This window comes from Meriones unguiculatus, chromosome 3 (genome assembly GCF_030254825.1).
Source record: "Meriones unguiculatus strain TT.TT164.6M chromosome 3, Bangor_MerUng_6.1, whole genome shotgun sequence".
Taxonomy (NCBI): domain Eukaryota; kingdom Metazoa; phylum Chordata; class Mammalia; order Rodentia; family Muridae; genus Meriones; species Meriones unguiculatus.
Genome location: NC_083351.1, coordinates 188,767,012 through 188,791,283, shown reverse-complemented (window position 1 = coordinate 188,791,283; position 24,272 = coordinate 188,767,012). Strand labels below are relative to the sequence as shown.

Here is a 24,272-nt window from a genome sequence, read left to right as displayed (position 1 = left end):
TTTAGAGAACAGAGGCCTTTTCCTCTGCCCACTCTAAGATCTTAATACCAGCCGATTCAGATTTGAGTCATTTGTCAGATTGCACTTCAATTTGATGTTCCCTGCGAAAAGCCTTTTCCTTTATAGCACAGTTCCCTTGGCTTCCCTCAGAATGAGATGGGAAGATCTGCATGGAAAGATGGCTATAATTTGGAACTGAGGGAGGAAAGGGAAACAGGGTGAGGTGAGATGGCAAAGAGGGGAGCCTGCTGTTCTCTGGGAGAGTGTGTGGATCTCCTTCCGTAAGACACAGCTAGAAATGTCCATGTTGCCCACAGCTTTCTCTGAGCAGCAGGATTTACAGAGAGAGGGTCCAAAGCATCATTTCTGTTTTCTTAGAGGCTGTAAATCATGGAAGTGAGAGTTGGGGTCGGGGAGAGAGGAGAGGAGAAGAGAGATGTTAGAATATAGAGAAATGTCCCTAATCCTGCTGCTTTCAAACAGCATAATTGACATTTCCAAACTGTCCCTTCTGATTGTGCCACTTATATTAAATGCAGTTTTCTTCCCTTTTGTTTTTTTTCTAAATCTCATTAAGTCATAGCAGCATTTTCCATCTGAGGACTGTTTAAGGGCCTAAATCTTTCTTGTTGGATACCTGGACTGGTTCTGTACACAGGTCTTTTTCTGTCCTTAGGATTTCTTTCCTAAGATTATATCCCCAGATCTGTAATTACTCATGGATACAGATATGCAATAATCATACAATTAGTTTTCAGATATCTTTCTCCAAAAATTCTAATTGATGAAGGCCTAATAGAGTTTGTCGTGTTTCTTTCCAAAGTGATTGCCCTTAATCAGCACCATCCCAACAAAACAGGAGGATGTACAATTCCCATATGTGGGTAGTTTATGTAGAAACTGTCCAAGTGACCAACAGCTATCCTGTTACCTTAATGTGCTTAATTATGGATGTCTCCATCCAGGTGCTCCTTTTTTCTTCTGTTTGCCACTTATTACTTGATGCTAGAGAAGTCACCATCTTTTTTTTTTTTTTTAGTTTTTTTTTTTTAATTTTTTCCCTTTTTTTAAATTTTTCATCAATTACACTTTATTCATTCTGCATCCCCCCATAAGCCCCTCCCTCCTCCCCTCCCAATCCCACCCTCCCTCCTCCCTCTGCTTGCATGCCACTCCCCAAGTCCACTAATAGGGGAGGTTCTCCTCTCCTTTCTGATCTTAGTGTGTCAGTTCACATCAAAAGTGGCTGCATTGTCCTCTACTATGGCCTGGTAAGGCTGCTCCCCCCCCCCCCCCAGAGGGAGGTGATCAAAGAGCAGGCCAATCAGATTATGTCAGAGGCAGTCCCTCTTCACATTACTATGTAACCCAATTGGACTCTGAACTGCCCTGGGCTACATCTGTGCAGGGGTTCTGGGTTATCTCCGTGAATAGTCCTTGGTTGGAGTATGAGTCTCTGGGAAGTTCCCTATGTTCAAATTTTCTTGTTCTGTTGCTCTCCTTGTGGAGACCCTGTCCTCTCCAGCTCTTACTATTTCCCAGTTCTTACCTAAAATTCCATTCACTCTGCCCAACAGTTGCCCATCAGGCTCAGCATCTGCTTTGATAGTCTGAAGGGCAGAGGCTTTCAGAGGCCTTCTGTGGTAGGTTCCTAGGTTGTTTCCTGTTTTCTTCTTCTTCTGATGTCCATCCTCTTTGACTTTCCGGATGGGGATTGGACATTTTAGTTAGGGTCCTCTCTCTTGCTTAGTTTCTTTAGATGCACAGGTTTTAGTGGGTTTGTCCTATGTTGTATGTCTATATGAGTGAGTATATACCATGTGTGTCTTTTTGCTTCTGGGACAACTCACTCAGAATGATCCTTTCCAGATCCCACCATTTACCTGCGAATTTCATGATTTCCTTATTTTTCATTGCTGAGTAATATTCCATTGTGTAGATGTACCACAATTTCTGCATCCATTCTTCAGTTGAGGGGCATCTGGGTTGTTTCCAGCTTCTGGCTATTACAAATAAAGCTGCTACAAACATGGTTGAGCAAATGTCCTTTTTGTGTACTTGAGCCTCTTTTGGATATATGCCCAGTAGTGGTATGGCTGGATCTTGAGGAAGCGCTATTCCTAGTTGTCTGAGAAAGCGCCAGATTGATTTCCAGAGTGGTTGTACAAGTTTACATTCCCACCAGCAGTGGAGAAGGGTTCCCCTTTCTCCACAACCTCTCCAGCATGTGTTGTCACTTGAGTTTTTGATCTTGGCCATTCTCATGGGTGTAAGGTGAAATCTCAGGGTTGTTTTGATTTGCATTTCCCTAATGGCTAGTGAGGTTGAGCATTTCTTTAAGTGCTTCTCTGCCATTCGGTATTCCTCTACAGAGAATTCTCTGTTTAGCTCTGTTCCCCATTTTTTAAGTGGATTAGAGAAGTCACCATCTTACAGGTTAATTTCAGCAGGACATGGTCAGAGTTTTAAATGTTGAAACGTGTGACTGCTTGTGGAACTAATATTTCCAGTTGAGGTCATGTGAGCTGGAGGGTGCTAGGAAGCTGTAGTATTCAGGAAGGTTAGTGGTTGTTGTTGTTTACTGTTTGTTTTTTGTTGTTGTCATTCTTTTGTGTGGTTAGAAAGCTGAGGCTGGGGGACATGAAGATAGATTAAAAAGTGTAATTTAATTGAGCTTAGGTATTTATAGAGCTGTCACATTGGTCAAGAAGTGGATCTTGTGTGACTCAAGCAATGTCTTGTAGGTTTTTCTACTTGGCAACTCCTTTTCCCCTGAGGTGTTTCTACACAGTCTCAGCCATCTAGCTATACACAGCTCACAGTTTCTGGTAATCAATCATAAAGAAGTAGGTTTTAAAGCAAGTCTTTTCGTACATATAGTTTTACCATTTATTAAAGGTAGAAGCAAATTTAAATGCTAATGAGATGGATGTGCTTGTTTATTTTTATTTAAAGACTTAAATCTTGGCTGAATATTTATTGAGTAGGATGCATAGCATCTTTAACATTTTTCAGAGTTGATTGACATTTTGATTTTATGATACCAATTCTATCAGTTGCTTCCTATAAATGCATAGTACAGAAAAGCAGAATATGTCTAGAGACCATTTCAGAAATTGTTGGGTAGAGCTGCAGAGATGGCTCAACAGGTGAAGGGTATTTGCTGCATTATCATGAGGACTAGGATTGGGATTTCTGTACTAAAATAACAAGCTGGACTCCTCAAACCTATAATATTACAGGCCTCTGCATGCACACAGGGGCCCATACCCATGCATAAATATATCCATGCATACAGACAGACACACAGATAAATATGCAAAATAAAATAAAATGTAAAAACTTACTGGTAATTTTTATTTAATTTTAAGTCAAATTTTATTTACCGATTTTTTTGTTTGTTTTTGTTTTTTCTGAGACAGCATTTCTCTGTGTGGCCTTGGCTCTAGACTTGGATTGTAGAGATCCGCCTGTCTCTGCCTCCCTGAGTGCTGGGGTAACAGGCATTTGCCACTGCACCTGGCTTATTTAATAACTTTTTTCTTTAATGAGCTTTTTGCTGCCAACTCAAAAAGCAGTTTTGCAAAATGGACATTATACTGTGAAACACAAAGGTGAACCAATTTGATGCTTACATGTTGAGGAATGATGATAAGAAAATAGTAAGTTTATTTTCTGTAATTAATCCAAGTGTCTGTAAGAGCAATACAGTGTCTATACAGTAATTGATATCATCCAGTAGTCTCAAATATGAGCTGAGGTTTTGTGCAGTATTGGTTGATATTGCACAATATAATGCCATGCATATTGCAGGGCACATATGGTGGGTGTTCAGCTGTATTGAAGTTGTGTGATGCAGTATGGGCAGTTGCCACCAGAAACCCCTTAAGAGTTTGAAGTAACTTTTGGTTGTCATGTGTTCAGAAAACTTTACTTTGCCAATGTTGTTGTAACCCTCACATTAACTTATGTGAATTTATATGGGCACTCCAAAAGCCAGGCATGGTGGTGAACACCTCCATGCCAGAACTTGGGAAGTTAGGAAGATAAGAAGTTGATGGTCATCCTCAACTATGTAGTGAGTTTGAGGTGAGCTTGGACTACATGAGACCATTTCTCAAAATGAAAAACAAACAATAACAAAATAACCAGTTTTTTTGTATAAATTTATTCATCAAATGTAAATGTCATTAATAAAATATTTAAGGCATTACATAAGACATTAAACCATTTATTAATCTATTTTTTTAAATAGCACATTTTCTTTTCTCAGTTGATTATTTTTATTGTTTAGAAAAATTATAAATGACATAATTGAGCCATCTTCAAAATAATTATAGGCATTAACAGAGTATTTTGTGATGTTTGGATACAAACGTGTACTGTGTAATGTTTAAGCCAAAGCAAATATATTTAGCTCATCAAGCATTTTGCACTTCTTTAAGATAAAATTTTCTCTTGTATCTTCATGGTAAGTATGTTACTTTACCTGTAGGCATGTGCTGTGCAGCAGCTCACATGTTGCACCTGTCCAACTACCCTCTGTCAACCTCTTCTCTTCCAGCCGGTTCTTCTTTCCTTCCCCTTACTCTCACCAGCCTCTTTCTAAATTTCTGAAGGTCTGACTTGTTTAAATTCCACTTAAATGAGATCATGTGGTACTTACTTGCTATCTAGACTGTTAACATTTTTTCCTGTCATTATTCTATCTCGTCTTTTCAATAATTTCAATGGAAATTGTAAAGAAATCAGTATATTTGTCCAAAATATTTAAGCAGGTGTATCTTTAACTAGCATATATATTTTAACTACAAATTTATACTACGTTTATTTATTTTGTATGTTTGTGTGTATGTGTGCTTTTATGTGTGAATGTGCCACAACACGTGTAGAGGTCAGAGGACAACTTGAAGTAATTAGTTCTTCTTTTCTACCTTGTCAGGGCTGAACTTAGATTGTCAGGCTTGATGGCAAGTGCCTTTACCCACTGAGTCATCTCCCCTGCCCTTAACCAGTATATATTTTATAGCTACCTTTTCATTTTTTCATGAAAGGCTGTAGGCCAATATTTGCTAAGTGCCTGTAAATGAAACCTAAACTTCTTTCGCGATCCCTCATGTCCATTTGTGTTCATCCCGCACTCTACCTACTCCTCTGCTTTGTCTACTGTGTAAAATCTTTAAATCTTTCTGTTAGACTTTCAAATAACTAGAATCATAGTGAATCAACTCTTTACTCAGCGTGATCATTTTGAAATTCACTCTTGTTTTTATTTGAGCTAATAGTTTCTTGTATCTCATTGTTTGAATGTATTAGCATTTGTTCTTTGTTCTGTTAAGTAGACTTGTGGACCAAGGGTGATAGGAGCATCTATGTGCCAGTCTTTGGGGACCTTTTTTGTCTTTTGTTTTTCCTAGTAAGTTTAATATTTAGTAGCTTTGTTTGGTCCTTATCTCTTATCTCTTTAGAATATCTACAAGGCATAGTAGCACACATTAGCAATCCCAACATGAAGAGGCAGCAGTAGAGGCATATTTGAAACTAGCCTGGTTTAGTAAGTTCCAGGCCAGACAGGAATATATTGCAAAACAATCTCTTCTTCCCCTTGCCAAGGATTCAAAAAAAAGGAAAGAAACTAGTAGAATGAGGGTACCTCACTAGTTCTACAAACTTTTATACCTTAACAAGTTTGTTCATATCACCCTTTGTTATGCTTTGTAGTATTGTAGGATGTGGTTTGTGTTCAACAGATCTCTTTGATCTTTATTGTAGTTCAGATGTAGTAGGCTAGAGTATTCTGGCCTTGAGAACTTCCTATAAAGTAACATTCCTAAGTCTGTTTTGTTTTCAATTTCTTCTGAACAAGGTTCTTCTTCTCAGGGGAAGATAAGAAAAATTTCAGCTGGGCAGGGAAGAGTTAAAATTGCAATTGACTGATGTAGAAACTCATAAAAAACTCTTCAGACAGAGCTACAAGTATTACATACATACAACTGCCCAACAAATGACCCTGAACTCCCTGGCTTTCCTGTCTTCTGCTTAGAGCTACATTAACAACATGAGTGATTTTTAGAATACCTTTGATTGACACCTTCACTGGTCATGGCCAGCTTGGCGTAATTCATATGTCTGATGACCAAACTCTGCTTGTTTGGAGAACTGGGCTCTTGCTCTCCTGGGATCTTTGTACTACCCATTCTTGAAAACCGGACTTCATTGCTTTTCGGTATTTCAAATTCATGCAGTTTCTATAAGTCCTTTATTTCCAAAAGTGTAGTTATTATCAGGCAACCTGACACTCTTCTCAGTTTAATGACGTGTTACTGGGACTATCCACATTTGTGGACAGTGTCATGCATGTTTCACACGTGTCTCACACGTGTGATAGTCTAACAGGACGTTTATGCCCTGTGTTAAATAGAAGCGATGAATAATTTGGGTATACCATAAATGTCATTTCATTTATTGTGTTTTTTTTTTTTTTTTTGCTCTTTGCTCTTTTCGGTCCCATCAAAGGCCAAATGGCAGAGGCTGCAGAAAGTATGCTTCATTTACAGCCTCCCAGGAATGCTGCATAGGACCAGAGAAAGGCCTTTAGTTATTTGGGAGGGAGGGAGGGAGAAGGTGGAATATATCCACAGCCAGTAGCTCTAACTTGAGCTGATTTTTATCTCATGGCTTTGGCATTTGCCTCTTTGTGTTTTGTTGTTTGTGTTGACTGTTCTGAATTTTTGAGAAAAGACAGAACTGATGTGTTCAAATATATTCATGCTGGACACTTTGTTGTGGTTGCATTTTTTACACCAATCCATGTTCTATATAGCTTCTGGCTAGCAAGGAGTATGAGGACACAATCAAATTTGAAGTGGATAATGAGAATAATTTTCAAAGTGACCAGCATTTGGAGCAGAGTAAAGAGGTGGTAGGATAGTTTATTTCTTACTCGGTTTCACCGTGTGTCCAAGTCAGTCTGCAATATGGAGTATGTGTGGTTGGTTTTCTGTTAATTCTGCCTACATTTTGTGTCTACTCTATGCCAGGGGCAGGGTTAGACATAAAAAGACTTGAAGGTTGAGATATGGTGGGTGTGGATGCTGCAGGTGTGGCACGTTAGATTTCCAAAGTATCTATATTCATAGAGTCATAAGTGGGCCACAGCTGATATGGGTAGCTTTGGAACAGGAAGCAATGAAAATGGGTGCTCTGGAATTCCACAAACATGGTTTTGAACCTTGGCTATGTCGCTCCTGCCTCTTTCTTCCTTGTTTAACCTCTGAATTTGAATTTCCACTGCCTTTCTGTATGGGTTCTCTCCAATACTGAAACCATTTCCTTTTCCCTGTTTTGTAGATGGCTTATTTGATGGATTTAATAACTAGATTGGTGACAAACAACCTATAAATAACAGCTTATTTGTGTGAATCTCGTCTTTCATTTAAAAAATCTTAATCACTTTTCTGGTGTGGCAAGATGGAGTAATGTCTAATGTGCGTATCACTAACAATAATGAAGCCAAGAGGAGTTATTTATAGACTGATTAAGGAAATTTACTGCTTTGGATAAGGAAGAGAAGATGCTAATTGTACCATCTCAGGACATGCCCAGAACAGGCCTTAACTGGAAGTCTCTGTGGTAGTGCTCCTCTGGGAAACCCACTGACCCAGGAAGGTAGATCTGTAAAAAACATCTCCACGGGAATTAGGAACTGTCCACCTTCCTAACCAAGCCCTGTTAATTAGTAAATGTCAGTAGAGTATTAATGCACATGTCTGTAGTGTAAGTAATGTTGTTGTATGAAACATGATAACTATATAAAGCATGGTTGAATATATGCATTCCAATTTCTTTTGTTTTGTTTATTTCTGAGACAAGGTTTGTCTGTGTAGCCTTGACTGTCCTGGACTCACTTTGTAGACCAGGTTGCCCTTGCAGACTTACAGAGAGATACACCTGCCTCTGCCTCGCAGAGTGCTGGGATTACAGGCATGTGTCACCCCACATGGCTTTTAAGGTCTTCTTAGGAATTATTTCCAAGTAGTGGACCGTTGGATAAGAGAACATAAATCCAGAGGGCACTTACCCTAACTTGGTCAGCTCATTTTATTCTCTGAACCATAGCAAAGGTTGTGGACAGAGGGTAAGAAAAGCAATGCAAACACCTCCTGCCTTAATGTGAGTATGAGTGGATAGATTCGCAGGCTTGCACCCTCCCTTTTCCTCTTTGTGCATGCCTTTCGATCAGTTCTCACTCACCCGTATCCCTTTCTCCTACTATCCCTTCCGTTCTCCATATGCCACTATTTGACCAAATACTTTCATTTGTAGATCATGGAAGACTATGCTGAGGATGGTTGCAAAGATGGATATTTAAGGCACATGGAGTCACATCTTTTAGACCATGGGGCCCACACATCCAGCATCCCTGGAGGCCAGAGCCTACAAGATGAGCTCCAGGGCCTGCTTGCCACTTTCTCCTGCAAGAGGGCCACACCGTTGCTGGAATCCAGGTAGACATGGGCCTGGGTACCTCTTTGTCTCTCATTTGAGGAGCAAACACACTCATTTTGCTAAATGGATTCAGATGGTGCTGTGCTGTGTACCTGAGAGCTCCTGAAATAGATGGGAAGGAATCTTGCCAGTTGTATAATTAAGTAATTAGGCTTGGTGCTGGTGGCTGTGAGGGGACTTGAGCAGAGAGCTACACACAGGCTCATTACAAAAAGGCAAGAGAAAGCTTTCCCTAGAATTACTCCTTGGAGTCCCAGATAGGGCTGCCTGGCTGTCGGTGGCGAGAGGAGTCAGCCCTCCTAGCATCTCCTCTGGTTTTGGCATCAGCTTAAAAACACCACTTCATTCTTGACTCTGCTGTTTTATGTCGAGCTTGAACTAAATTCTCCTCTCAGTTTATCAGCTGGGAGTTGTTCCTATGTGGGGAAATACTAAAGGTTGTTTTCCTAACACAGAGAAGGAGAAACATTAGGTGCATGTGTATTTTGTAAATTAGCCCTTTATGAGTCATTTCCCCTTTCATATTTCTTCTAGGCCATCCATGGCAGCTGCTTGGGCTTTAGAGTCAGGAAGATCTGTGCTTTTTTTTTTTCTCCATGCCTCAGTTTCTCTAGCTACTTCTTGGGGATGTTGGGTGCACTAAGATAAAATACTGAGGAAAATTGTCTTGTATGGAGTATATTTCAGTAAAAGATCTCAGTTCTGATACAGACAGAAAAACACAATTCACTACTGTTTTGACCTTTGACAAGAGCCAGGCACTTTAGTCTTCCTTACATTTTTGCTGTAGTAAACCCTTGTGGGACCCTTCTGCTGAACAGAGGACAAGAGCATTCTGTTCTTAGCCAGCTTGGCAAGGCTGACCCTCCTAATTCCTGACACCCAACATTTTCTAGCATGAGTCTACTGGAGAGACATACCCAATTCATAGGTGGGCAGTCACTACTCAAGACTAGAGAATTTCTGGAGCTTCTAAATCCCCAACTTTATAAAGTTTGAAGTAAAAGGTACCACTGCTCTGGACCATATAGGGCCACATGGGCGTGTTCTTGGATGCTGTAAGCTGGGGACATGTGGAACATGGTGAGAACAAGGTGGCTTGGAGAGGGTGGGTTGTGTGTGCTCTCTTCTAATGCACACACTTCTCTGCTCCAAATAGTTGTCAGGAAAGCATGTGTGTGTGAGCTCTCATCGTATGTCTTCAAAATTAGTACTCTTAATCTCTTGAGTTGTAAAAATTCCAGTCCAATTATGGATTTAGAGAAAGCCCTTTATGAGCCAGCAAACCTGTGATATTTATAATTGGGTACCTGCTTTCTCTAGCAGTTGCCTGTCCCATAGGCTTCCTAGCCCCTAGCAACCACAGCTGGTGTTAGAAGAGCCAGTGTAACTGCCTTACCTTTTCCTCTGAGCACTGTTGTTCTCTGTGTGCTACTGAACCCATGATTTTGGTCATGGTTCCATGGACCTGCTAAAGGCATGACCTGTGTACATACTCTAGACCATCCTTTTTTTTTTTTTTTTTTTTAAGTTTGTTTGTTTGTTTCACTTTATATCTTAATAGTAGCCTCCTCCCTCCTCTCTTCTGGCACCTACCTTCCCTCCCTCTTTCCCCTATCTCCTCTCCCCTACTTCTCAGAAAAGGGGAGACCCTCCCCAACAACCCAACCTTGATGCACATCAAGTGGGACTGAGTACATCCACTTCCACTGTGGCTTGGCGAGGCAGCCTGGACCACGTAGACCACGCTCTTTTAAGCTACCTTACAGGCTCAGCTTTACATCCTGTGGCCAGTAATCTTTTCACAAAGCGTTTGGGGACCCAGAATTCCCTTAGTCTTTGGAGAATTTTTATGGGGGCGGGGAGTGAGAAATATTCAGTATTCTCATTCGTCAGGGAAATTCTAGTCTTTTGTCTAGAAAACTCCTTCTAGAAGTGAGTTGGTTTTGTTGCTCTGGAAACAAACAAACAAACAACAATTTAGCTCCACCATTCAGATCTATGTCATCTGTCCCCATTTTGGTTTTTTTCTTCCCTAAAGTGAGAGCTGATGATAATTATTCCTTACGAATCTTACAAAGATTAAATAAAATAGCGAGTCCTAAGTATATGTCTACAGCAACACTAAGTAAAGTTTTGTTACTATTGCTGCTTACGTCTTGCAAGGATGGTTGTGGTGGTGACTTTGATGACTGCCTGGGCTTCCATAGTAAGACCTTGTTTAAAAAAGTACCTTGCCAATTAATTCTACCTTTTGCCACTCAGCCCAGGGAAGATGGTAATGAATGTCATATGCAGGTACAGCAGCTAATGATGTGTGTCTCTATTCATTACTGAGCCAGTGTCTGATGGTACCAGTGCAAAATTGTGATAGACTTAGGCTTAAGACTTCTCCCTCGGCCTTTGAGACTTTGTACTTTGTACATCCACCTGGAGGGACTGTCAGAATGGAGAGGCTCCAGAGTCACTGACTCCACCTGTCTGCTACAGTGGAACAGGAAATGGCTCATTAGTTATCTTGCCCTTGCCTATCCAGAGTAGCTCACTGTTGATGGTGGAGTGAGAAGGATAGGGCAGTGTGCCTTGTGGAGTAGGCCTTGCTCCCTCCTCTGTCTTGGCATTCATTCACTTTGTGTAGATTCCTAGTCCTTCACTTACATGTTTCCAGAGGCATGATTAAGAATCTCTTCATTTAATATTTTTGATCTCTGTAGTTTAATGTTAAGTGATATATGATAGCTGAGAAATTGTAAAAATGTGAAAGAGGAGTACTGAGTATGCTAAAGAATTGTTTTTGAAAAGCTCATACAATCTTGGGTTCTAACTGATGGTAGAAGAGAGGCTAAATCCCTAAAGAATAATATGGTGCTGGCAATAGTTGAGTGATAGGTCCAGAACCACCAGAATGTGAGGCTGGCAGGAGGTCTGAAGACAGCATTGGAGAAGTAGCCAAAAGGGACTGGGCAAGGTTTAGGTTGCCAGGGAGAAGACTTAGCCAGTTTTGCAAGGTAGGTTTTTTAGTTTAGAGTTAATAGACATCTGGAAGTTCTAGACAGGACCCTAGAAACTCTAGAAACCCAGGGGTCTCCCTCATGTTCCTGTCTCCACCACCTAAGCATAGATTGTTTCCTCCCATACCTAGTGTCCATCATTTTCTCCAGGATCACCTCAGCAGCCTCCTGGCTGGTGCTATGAGCCTATAGTCCCTCTCATTTGGGTATCACAGTGCTTCTGGCAGTCATTGAAGAATGCAGTATGTTATTCTGGCTAGTTATGTTTCTACTAGCTGTGTATCTGTGTGGCCCACTTCTTAGCTGTTTATACAGTACTATTCATCTCTTGCCTTCTCTTTATTGGCCACTCTGCCCATCTTAGTACTGAGAATAAGTCTCAAAGTATCCTTTGTTTCAGGGTTCAGGGATATGCTAGTCCTGTTTACCTTACACTTATGTTTTCTTTTTCTGATATCTGATATCTAGGCTAACCCTAGTCATCTATTCTACCCTAGCCTTGGGCAGTTGCTCGTATAATCTGTGTTTCTAGGACCTATGTGCCTAGCATTTGCTATGGCAACGTTTCCTTATATCCCACTGGCTGATGACCCTGGTTCATTTGTCACTGATAGAAACAATCACATTTGAGCCACTGTTTCACTGTCAGATGAAAAGTCTGCCTTTCCTATGATAGGGTAGAAATATCCCTGCTACTGTCCAAGAACAGCCTTCCTCTTGTGACTTCACTTCTGACCTCCCAGCTTCCTGTCTCTTCTGAATCATCAAATTTCCCCCTTTGCTGAGTCATAAGCATAATACACACCTTATGTTAGGCACTGGGAAAAGTACCGCCTTCTGGTTTCACATCCATTTTTAGCTACTATCCAATTTCTTTATTCCAATTCCAGGGATAATTTCTAAAAAGAGTTGCTGATATCCACAGCTTCCAACCTCTCACATTTTCTACCCCATCATAAGAGCCTTCTTAGCCTTTGCCCCATTTATCAAGTTAGCAAGTTTCTAAACTGTGAAATCCATTGGCCAGCCTTTTAGCAGCAGCTGACCCTTCTCTCTAGCCTAGAGTTTCTGTTTACCTCCCTGCCTTCTTCCTCTCTGCCTTCTTTGTTAGAGAATGCAAGTATATATCTCAGAGCCATGTCTTCAGCCCCTTTCTTTCTTTGTTCCCACACTCTTTCTTGCATTTGGAATGTGCTATGTAGCTCTGATTTCTGCCTCTTGACCCTAACAGCCAGCTGTGTGCTGGGCACTTCCTGCTTGTGAATCAGACATTTCAGTGCTGACCTAAGACACACATTGTGCCAGTTTGCTGCTTCTCTAGTCATCGTCATACTTATGTCCTGCATTGCCTAATAGCTGTAGCCCAAAATGCAAGCTCCTCTGTCCCCAAAACCCATAGTGAGTCCTCACCATTGTCCCTACAGACTAGTGTCCTAATTCAGTCCCCTTTCCTTTCTGTTCTTATCTTCTTGGTTTAAGTTGCCACCATTTCTTGTTTGGACTTTTGCATTTGTACAGCCTCCTTATTTACCCTCCTGTTACCATTTCTGCCTCTCTGTAGTCTATTATCCACAGAGTAGCCAAGTTCTTTTTAAAACTTAATTTGGATTACCTCTCTTCTATGACAACATCTTCCAGTAGATTTTCACTGTCACAGTCAGTCAGTTCAGAGCTTCTTGACCCAGTCTTTTCCATTTCTCTGTCTTCAACATCCACACCTTGTGTTTGCTGGGCCTAAGCCTCGCTGGCCAAATTTGTTCTTACCAGGGGACTTCCAGTATCTACTCTTCCCTCTATTTCGATACACTCACCCAAACCATCAGAGCCTCTGTGAGCAGTCAGCTCTGTAGAGAGGCCTTTTCTGATCACTTAATCTAAAGAGAATTCTATGGGTATGCTTTCTCTCAGGATTCTTTTTTGTCTTTCCCTCTCAGTCATAGTATTTATACTGTACTTCATTGATTTAGCTATCAGTGTATGCATTGTTATGTGTCTGTCTTCAACTCAGTGGCATGTCTATTCCTCCTTGGAAGAATGGAAAGTATCCTGTCAGTGTTTGGATTAATGTGCAGATAGTTGAACATTTTACAGTGCAGCCAAAGGTTAAGTTTGGGAGACCAAAAAGAGTTAGAGTCCTTGTAGACTCAGAAAAGCCTGGGTTTTAATTTCTGCTCTGCCACTTGTTTGAGAGTTTGTCTCTCTTTGAGCCTGTTTCTTCATCTGGACTCACCGCATGTGAGAATGTTTTGTTTTTGGAGGATCTGACACATAGCAAGTGCACACAAGCTCAGGATGGGCACAGAAGCATCACTCGGGCTTCTGATAAGACCCTTGGACCACCTGCAGGAACTTATTACAGAGACAGCTTAATGAATCTGCTGTTTCCATTTTCAGCCAAGCAGCACTTAATAGCCACCACTTTAGTATGTTGCAATGGCCTCCATTGCCACAGTTTACTGCCCATTTGTAAAGTCCTTTTCCTGGGTTTTATTGTATGTTGTTGGGTGAATGATGGTCCTTCTTTGGCTTGCTGACTAGCAATTGTCATTATTTCTTACCTGTGTTAAGAAAGGAAGGAAATGAAAATTTAGTTCTGATGCTTAAAAATCAGAAATGTTTTTAAAGTCTAGGTTTACTGTACCTTAAGTTGGTCTGTGCAGTCCAAATGATTTCATACTAGAAGTGAATGATGCAGCATGCATTTTGCTTTTATTTATTTATTTATTTTTTAATTTAAATTGAGTTGACTTCCCTGATCTACATCTTTGGACTGTGGAAGTGACTCTCACTGAACTGCTGTCTGCAGCGGGCACATTGAGAAGATGAGTACGGGTACTGCTGTTTTCAGTGTTGCCTGACAGCAGAGGGAGGGTAGGCTAGAGTATGTCTGCCTCACAAGGTTTCTTGAAGTGAAGCAGTTAGGAGACACTGACTGGAAAAAGCAAGAGAAATAACCAAAAAGGGTCTCTGCTGTCTATTCTCTGTGACTGCCTGACTTCACCTCTAGCCGACTTTTTCTAGAAGGCAGCCACTACACTAGACCAACCCTTGCCTGGAGCATTTTTTTCTCAGTTTTCTTCTGCCTTGTCATTTTGTTTACTTTCTTTATTTTGTTGGTGATTTAAACCTTATTCTTGTGACCTGGAGAGATGGCCCAGGAGTTAAGAGCACCTGCTGCTCTTATCGAAAAGCCAGGTTTGATTCCTAGCACCCATGTGGCAGTTCAGAACTACCTGTAACTACAGTTCCAGAGAACTGGGATATGCTCTTCTGACCTCTGCAGGGACTGCAGAGTGCCCCACAGATATAAAATAAAAATAAACACTCACACACAAAAAGTAGTAATAAATAGATCTTAAACCATTTTTTGAACTCTTCAGTGGATTGCTTTCTATTCCCTTGCATTCAAAATTTCTAATTTCTTAGGTTGTCATTTTTCTTTTGGTGTATTCATATGTATATGTGGATATGGAATGTGGTACCTGATGTGTACAGGTATATATGCCTGTATGCATACATGGTGCTTTTCTTTGTTACTGTCTGCTTTACTGCTCTGAAACAAAGCTCTCTCACTGAACGGGAAGCTCACTTTCTCAGTTAGTGTAGCTGGCATTGAGCTCTCAGTATACCCCTATCTGTGTTCTCCAGTGCTTGAATACAGGCCCATGCATCCATGCCTGTATTTCTACATGGGTGCAAGAACAAACTTTCTTACCTACTAAGCCATTTTTCTCGTGTAATTGTTGTCTTTTCTAAGAGTGGATTTTACATGTAAGTTTGGTTTGTGTTTTTTAACCATCACACTCTTACTTTCCCATATTCTTCTAGGGTAAGACTACTGATGTTGTCTCAACTTGGCCCTTTGGGGCCTATACCATCTGTCAGATTGCACGGCTGCCCTGAGCATGAATTTGTGTTTCTTTTGTTACCCTCTCCCTCTCAATTCTAGGCTGAGTTTCTTCTTTGGCATATGTGTACCTTTGGTTTTGAGCCCTAGTGCTCCTCTTCTTATTTATACCTACTGCCATTTCTGGGAGTAGATGAGATTGGAAGGGCACATACCTGTTTATGCCACCATCTTGACAGGAAATCTACCCTTCACACAGTAGCTCTTCACCTCTCTGAAGCCTATGTATGAATAAGCCTAGCCTTTCCTCGGCATGCTGTGTTGTGTGGGACCCTTCCTGTGTCTGCTGCCTACTTCCCAGCCTTTCTTTCTTCACTACACAGTGACATGACTGTTCATCTCTGTGTCATGCTTACACTAATCTGTTCCTGTTGTTTCCCCCTTTGCCTTGTGGATTAGTGACTGATTTATATACCCTTTTCTACCCTCAGTTTATACGCCTGCTGTAGCCGTTGCGTCAGTACAGTGTCCAGCACACAAAGGAGTCTTCCAGCATGTGCCACACCAGCGCTATCCTGTGTGCTTTTCATGGTGGCTTTATCCAAGTCCCTGGAAAGCAGGGCCAGAGACTTACTAGACTTGTGTATACAGGAGCAGGAAGCTGGTGCAGATCCTATGGTTGGTCTGGGCAGCCCAGCACTCTCTGGTGGGCAGTGTAGCTTGGGCTTTCGTCCTTCTCAGGATAGAAGCTAGGACATTCATACCACACAGCTCTCAGCCCAGAGCTCTCTGCTATCTTACCACTCTAGCCTGGAAAGGGACATTGAAGAGCATCTGCTACCAGGATGCCACCTCTCTTCATCCTCACTGCTCCTTTACTCTTCATGTTTTGTGGAAGAAGATTTACCATTCTGTCAGTGAATCTCATAGTGTTTGGAGCCATTTTATTTGTTTTGTTTGTTTATTTGTTCATTTATGTATTTACATTTATTTTACTTTCTGTGCTGGGGCCGAACTGAGAGCCTTACGCATGCTAACCAAATGCTCTGTCTCTGAGCAATACTCTCAAACCCTGAAGCCCTTTCTATTTGTTGTGGTTCCAATTTGCTGTGAAAAAGACAATGTCCAAAAGCAGCTTGGGGAGGATGGTGTTTACTTGGCTTACAGTCAAATATCAGAGAAAGCCACAGCAGAAACTGAAGCAGAGACCATGGACTAATGCTGCTTATTGGCTTGCTCAAGCTGCTTTCTTATATTCTGTGACTATCTGCCCACTGATGGCACTATCCACAGTGGGCTTGGTCCCTCATCTCAGCCAATCAGGAAAATGTCTCAAAACTATAGGCCAGTCTGAGGGGGCATATATTTCTTTTTAGTAATTACAGTTTATTCACTTTGTATCACACCTATAGCTCCCTCCCTCTTCCCTTCCCAGTCCTACCCTCCTTCCCCCTTCTTCACCCATGTCCCTCCCCAAGTCCACTGGTAGGGGAGGTCCTCCTCTCCTTCCTTCTGATCCTAGTCTGTCAGGTCTCATCAGGAGTGGCTGCATTGTCTTCCTCTGTGGCCTGGTAAGGCTGCTCCCCCCTCAGGGGGAGGTGATCAAAGAGCAGGCCAATCAGTTCATGTCAGAGACAGTCCCTGTTCCCATTACTATGGAATCCATTTGGACATTGAACTGCCATGGGCTGCCTCTGTGCAGGGGTTCTAGGTTATCTCCATGGTTGGAGTATCAGTCTCAGAAAAGACCCCTGTGCCCAGATTTTTTGGTTCTGTTGCTCTCCTTGTGGAGCTCCTGTCCTTCCAGGTCTTTCTAGCTACCCCTTCTTTCATAAGATTCTCTGCACTCTGCCTAAAGTTTGGCTATAAGTCTCAGCATCTGTTCTGATACCCTGAAGGGTAGAGCCTTTCAGAGGTCTTCTGTGGTAGGCTCCTGTCCTGTTCCCTGTTTTCTCCCTCTTCTGATGTTCATCCTCTTTGCTTTTCTGAATGGGGATTAAGCAATTTAGCTAGAGTCCTCCTTCTTGATTAGTTTCTTTAGGTGTACAGATTTTAGTATGTTTATCCTATATTATATATCTAATATGAGAGGGCATATTCTTAATTGAGATTCTTTCCTCACAAATGACCCTAGATTGTATATATTTGACCAAAAAACAAAAACAAAAACAAAACAAAAACCTAGCCCAGACTTCAAACCAGTGCAATTTGTGCTCAATCTACATGCTTGTTAATAAAGCATCCCTTCATCAATGTCTGTTTATTGAGTACCTTTTATATATCAGGATGAATCAGTCACGATGGACTAGCCAGGAAGGCAGAATTCATCCAAAGCCATACTTGTATACTAAACATAGGAGTGCAGCCAATGTCATGGAGTGGGGGCTCTATAATTGCCATGGGCACCCTATGATCCCATTTGCTCCTTTCTAGGTCATCCCCCATTCATATATCCATTTGGCCCACTTAACTGTATACCTGTGTGAAATTATCCATGAATTCAACAGGGCAATACAGGCCATCTTTGGGTGTTATGATATTGTATGAGGTAAATGTTTGTCATGGTTCCTGGCATATTTGCAAATTCACTGTTTACTACAGACAGAATCTGGACAGGATTGGTGGCAGAAAACTTGGGAGGCTGGGTTGGCTACAAAGCTGCAATAGGGGGTTGACTCTCCTACTGTCTTTCTTTGGAAAAACAGGCCGGATCTTCTGAAAGCACTTGGTGCCCTGCTTTTGGAACGAATATGCTTGGAGGAGCAGGGCCTTCCTGGAGACCACCTTGATAGTAAAGCTGAGAAAGTGCTTCAGCAAGTAACTGTTCAGTTGAGAGATGAACTTGGCCCTTCCTTCCCAGCCAATTCATTCTCCAAGTCACGCAATGAACTCAAGTCAATGTGGAGGACAGGTGACGAAGGCAAGGTGGGCCTGAAGAATGCCTCAGTGCAGACCATCACCATTGAGGATACCCCTCATGGATTCAAATCTCTAAGAGAAGCTTGGGTAGAGAAATCAAAAGAAGCCATTTTCAGTACTGAGCCTGGGTCAGGGGCCTTGGGTGAGATGCCAGGGCTACGGACCACTCCCCTTTCATTCCCCAGTGCCATCAACAAGGTAAGCTCTGTAATGTTACATTTATATTTACATATGTAATATTAACAACATATGTTGTTGTTATGCAGACAACAACATAAAAGGTTTTAAAAAAAATCATCTTGAATGCCACTACGTTTTCTATTTCTTTGAAGGCCAAGTCAGTCTGGAGGCTTTATCTGCCCGTGTTGTACCAGCCTCCGCCTCCATGCCTCTTTTCCTCCCTGCCCTCCCATTCCACTTTCTACCCTGACATAGCTCTATCTCATTTACCAGGATGCTTTTGTGTTTTCACCAGGAAAAGCACATGTGGAATTCTGTTGGTCTACCTGCCTGCAGTTTTCTCTTTGGTTTTATGAACTTGGATGTTTCCCCTTGAGGGCTGCTTAAGATTCCATTGGACCAGAGTTTATACAGTTCTCATTGACTGAAGGACATTTCCTGTTGCAGGTTGCAGTAAAATTGTAACAGCTGGACTTTAGAGGAAGATGAGAACCTGGCTTCTGTTTTAGGGGGACTTTTATGTGGGAGAGACAGGATTCTGAGGGCTTCATTTTTATGGTTGCCATATCCTGAGTACTCAGGGTTAGCTAGCTGAAAGTAAAGGACCTAGGCTGGGGCACTCACTCTGTGTGCCTGCAGGACCATTCCTGTTTCTTGATAAACTGCTTTCCAGCCATGGTGGTCCAAAATGGAAAGGTCTGGTTTTTCTAAGTGAAAGGTCTGTGTGTTGCTTTTCCCTCTGAGCAGCTGCTCTGTAAGCACAGTCACACAGGCCAGATTATTAAGAATGAGACATTCTCAGCAGTGTGTGGTTGGATCTATTTACAGTCAGTCCTCTGGGACTTGGGGTTGGGATTGAGAATCCATGTAGCAGAGATGTGTTCTGATGGAGAGGCAAAGCTGTCATAATTCTGACATAATTCTGGGATGCTTGCTTCTGATGGCTGTTTTGTAGCAGCGAAATCAACTGTATATACTGCTTCCTTCCATCAGAATGGAAAATTAAGTTTATTTTCTGACCACTAAATTACTGCTTTTGTGCCTACCAGTTAAATATATCATTAGCAAAATTGCTTTTGATTGTTTTAAATTATGCACCCAAACTGTAATTTCTAGAAAAGCCTTTCCTAAAGATATCAGTAGGGACATACACAAACACACACACACACACACACACACACATATATATAGCCATTATATTAATGGTACTTAAAATGCAAATTTGTGCAATTTGGCTAGAATAGAATTGCTCTTCTGTGCCTAGCTCCCTCAGTTTGTACCTGTGTATTAGAAAAACTGGGTAGGTTGTTTTTGTTTTTGTTTTTTTCTTTATTTTTATGTTTGCTTTTTTCTATTGTGTGGGAGATGCCATCCAATGTTCAGGAAATTGGATAATTCAATGGACTTAATTTTTCTAAATAGATTAATTTTATTTTTTAAATAAAATTATATTTTCCATGTTTTTAAAATGAGGGAATTTTTATTTATTCATTTACTATGTACCAAGGACTATGGTCAGTTGTCTGTATTATCTAATTTTTTCAACATTTCACATAGGAAGAAACAACACTTAGAGAACTGTCCAAAGTGACTCAGCTGGCAAGTGGTGAGAGGATAATTGCTTGCTTGGTTTCAGATGAAGGCAGACACTGGCTTCTTTTGTACTTTTGGTGGTGGCAAAATTGGTAATCCAGTGACTTAAGCTAGAACTCTGATACCCAATTAAAAAGAACATTACTGCACTGTAACGGCGAGGCAGAGACTAGATAGAAGACTTTATAACATACCTGTGCTTGCATTAAGCTTGGCCTCAGTATCTTGAATGGGATCAGTGCAGCCCAGACTCCCAGGCTATATGGAAGCATAGTGAGATAAGAATGGAATTGCCTAGGGTAGTATTGCTGTGTGTTGCAGGAGCTCAGAGCATGTGAGTTCCATTCCCAAGTAAGGACTTGCAGTAATTCATCATTAATATGATGGAAGGTGGGATTGCTCCAGTCCATACGGCAGCACATTGTGTGATGTTATTTCAGAACTTGTGTTAGGCTGACTGACGGCAGTCTTCCAGCTTCAAATAGGCTTTGGCATTTGAGCACTTCAGATCTCTTCTTTGCTGCCATATGACATACAGATTTGGATCCAAGAATAAAGACTGGTGGAGACCCAGGACCAAGAGAAATTGACTGTTTTTTCCCAGTCCTCTGCTGAGGCCATCCACTTCCTTTCAAGTGGTTCCTTTTACTTCTTCAGACTATCCTTGTCCTTGAACAGTTTTTTTCCCTTTCCTAGGAACTCTAGGACAGAAAGCATCCCCTTTTCCTAACAGCCTTGGAATCTGCAGAACTGGTTTGACCCCGGAGCCTTCTTGCTGTATGATAATAATAGGGTAGCTATTTAACACCTTGGTTCTTTGAGAACAAGCATGATGATAATGCATTTCCATAATACCCTAAGGAAATCCCTTACTCCTTAGTAGTCAAACCAGTTTCCTACCTGCCCATGGCAAGTGCTAAGCAGCCACGGATCTACCTTCTGGTCCTGGGCATTTCCAATAAATGGACTCATGTAACATGTGACTAGATTTCCCACTTCATGTGATGCTTTCATAATTCATTCATGTTGCTGCATGAGATAGTTCTTATCACCACATAACATGCTAGGGAAGGGATATTGTACATTTTATTTTTATATTATGCATTTTTTTGCTACTCATAGATGTTTGTGTGCATAGGTGATTTTACTTCTCTTGAGTAGATATATAGAAGTAAAGATGATGGCCCAAATGCTTATTCTCTGTTTAGCAATTTTAAGGAACTTAAAATGGTACTGCTTGTACTATTTTTATTTTCTTCCCAGCAGTGTATGAGGCTTCCAGTAACTCCATCTCCTCACCCACATTTGGTACCATCTCTGATTGTAGCTGCCCTGGTAGGAGTGAAGACGCATGAATGTGTTCTGTTGAGATTTCAGTTGCAGCCCTCTGATGGCTGTTGATGCTAAACATCCTCCCATGTGCTTGTTAGATCTGCGCGATTTCTACCAGAGACATCTCTGCCTGTCTGTTTCCTAAATTTTAATTAGACCATTATATCTTATTATTATTGAGTTGTAGTACTTCTTATATTCTAGATGTGAATCCTTCTCATTTTTTGAGTATGTTTAAAGTTTAAAGTTTGAAAAATAGCCTTATCTGGCATCTAGAGTGTCTGCTATGTACTGGATTGAAACCTATGATACAGTGTGATAAAGATATGCAGAGACCCAAACCCAGGGCCTTACACTCAAGTGTGGACAACAGACAATAAATATGGATTTTCTCAGATGTCCTATAGGGAAAATGGCAAGGGACACTGAGTGTATACCAGTGAGCCTTAGGGGCTTGGACTTGGAAGTTGAGGGCTTTTTCTCTTGAGGATGGCACATTTGAATTGTCTTGTTAAATGGCTTAGTAGGAAAGTGGAGGTCAACAAGAATGAATGTTCTAGACAGAGCATATGGTAAAGCCCTGAGGTTCAAGGAGCATGGCATTTTACAGAAACAATAGATGGCTGGTGTGACCAGAGAGAAGGCTAAAATGGGAATGGGCAGTGACTTAGACTCTGTTTAAGACTCTGGGTCATGCTGTGCTTCGTAGGTTATGATGTGGACATTGACCTTTGGCTTAAGATAGCCAGGAAATAGTTATAGTTTTAAGCAGCAAGGAATAGTCAGTTTGCCTTTTTGCTTCAGCATGGAGTAGATTAGAGAGACTCGGAGTGAATGCTACACTACCCAGGAGACTGCCTAGGTGAGAGCTAGGTGCCTGCACTAAGGGGTGCCAGAAGAGGATGAGGGGAGTTAGAAAATTGTGAGGCACCTTAGCACTTGTACTTATCGGTGCCTATTGAGCAACAAAAGGGAGTGATGTGAATAAAAGGAGTTTTTAAAAGTCTCTAGGCTTTCTGGATGGTGCAATGAGTTGGATAGGCATAATAGTGAAAGTGGTGGAACCTGCTGGTGAGAATGTGCCATGATAGAATCAAGGAGTTGATGGCCTGTAAAGCTTTCATATAGGTTAAGCTTGCTGAGTTTGAGAGATATACTAGTAGCCAGTTAAGTAAAGGACCAGCAAGAATATAAGACAGATGGGCTCACACTAGGGATGGTGGGAAATGAGGAAACATATAAAAACAAACACAAAAACATTTCCTAGAAGACTTTGTAAAAGGTGGAACGGCCATGTTTAGAATGTTTGGATTAGCCAAAGAAATTATGGATCAGGGCCCAGAGGGTGTTAAGAAGGGCCCTTGACAGTCAATGTATGTGTATGTCAGGGTGGAGGGGGATCTTCCAAGATCTATGCTCTTTCTTAGGGATGGATAGAGATTCTATTATTGGACTAGAGGTTTGGGTGAACAGTTTAAAACCTATTTTAAAAACACAAAAACATAGCCCATGAAACAAAAGAAAGTGTGTTTTAAGCATATCATTGCTCTACATGTGTGTCTTCAGGATGCTGAGAAGACAGGCCTGCTCTTCCAAGTAAAGACATCTGAGTTACTGGAAAATACGTATGATCTTCCTGTCTCCCCGGAGGTAGTGGCTCAACTCCGGAGCCAGGTTCTAGAGCTGCAGAGGGAGCTGAAAGAATTTAAAACCCGCAACAAACAACTCCATGACAAGCTAATTCTGGCAGAGGCAATAATGGAGGGGATGGCAGTACCCAACCCTACACTGGTGAATGGTAAGCATCAAGAAAATGTGTTCTCTATGAGCTGAGTGAGTGGCTCACAGGACTGCCTGAAATGCTATTTCTGTTGTTCAGAATTGTAGTAAGTTTGTATATAAACCCTGTGAACTGCAATGATTAATCTTAACTCCTGAAAAATGTACAGTGGAGGAATATGAGAAGGGAATCAAATCAGTTGGCTTGTTTTTATTCTGGAGTCTGGACTAGTAAGTGGGATTTGGATTTGTAGTGTTTTTAGGTCCTGGAAGAGGGGGTCCCTGCTTTAGTCCCTTGGAATTGTGTGTGGGTGCCTAAGGTTTTGTTGTTGTTTTGGAACATTTAAAAAAATTTTCTTCTGTCCTATATTACATCCTGAACATAGTTTCCTCTTTCTCCTTCCTTCTAAGTATCAGCCACAACCCCTCCCCACCATTCATTCCTGTTTCTCTTCAGAAAAGGTACCTAGGTTTAAATCTGTATTTTTTTGGACTAGCTTCCAGGCCTGTGAGAGTCTAGCAGGTGGCAGTATGGTTTGTTAGCGATGATCCTTTTTGTAGAGTTCTTTTTCTAACTTGAGACTGATCTCAAATGCTGATGACTCTTCTGAAGAAGTAACCCACTTCCCTGCTCGTGGCTCTTCTGGGACCTGTGGGTTCCAAAGACTTGGACAAAACATCTCAGGTGGTAACTCCAAAGTCTAGGACAGTACTTCAAGATTACAGACCATCAGACCTCTGAGAATATGGAGAGTACAGAGAACCCTCATTGCAGGTCAGCCACAAAAGTAGTATTTACATCTTCCTCAAAGGTTCATAAACCTACAACTATGCCAATGTTGACACTTGAGTTTGGTCTCCTACTGAATGCAAATGACGGTCACATGATGAACCTTTATCCGTAATGGGATAACTTATTAAACCCTATGTGCCAAGCTCTGTTCTAGGCTCTGTGATAGGAGCACAGAACAGATGAGGTCTGTTTGCAGCTTCTGTTCTTGAGTGTGTGTAGACAAGTTGGTAAGTGTATATCCAATGGTTGTGAAGTGTGCGGTGGAGAGAAGTACAACAGGGTGAGGGCTTGTTGAATGAGTAGTGAATAG

The 24,272-nt window shown here is 41.4% G+C and overlaps 1 protein-coding gene across 12 annotated transcripts in view; it reads left to right on the top strand.

The window, feature by feature from the left end:
* Positions 1-24,272, top strand: part of Cdk5rap2 (CDK5 regulatory subunit associated protein 2) — a 190,066-nt gene that overhangs the window by 111,570 nt on the left and 54,224 nt on the right. For all 12 annotated transcript variants that reach the window (XM_060381226.1, XM_060381219.1, XM_060381224.1 and 9 more), the window contains 3 exons: positions 8,326-8,507; positions 18,072-18,483; positions 22,957-23,188. In XM_060381226.1, coding sequence (XP_060237209.1) covers positions 8,326-8,507; positions 18,072-18,483; positions 22,957-23,188 — 826 coding nt within the window. The remainder of the gene's footprint in view (positions 1-8,325; positions 8,508-18,071; positions 18,484-22,956; positions 23,189-24,272) is intronic.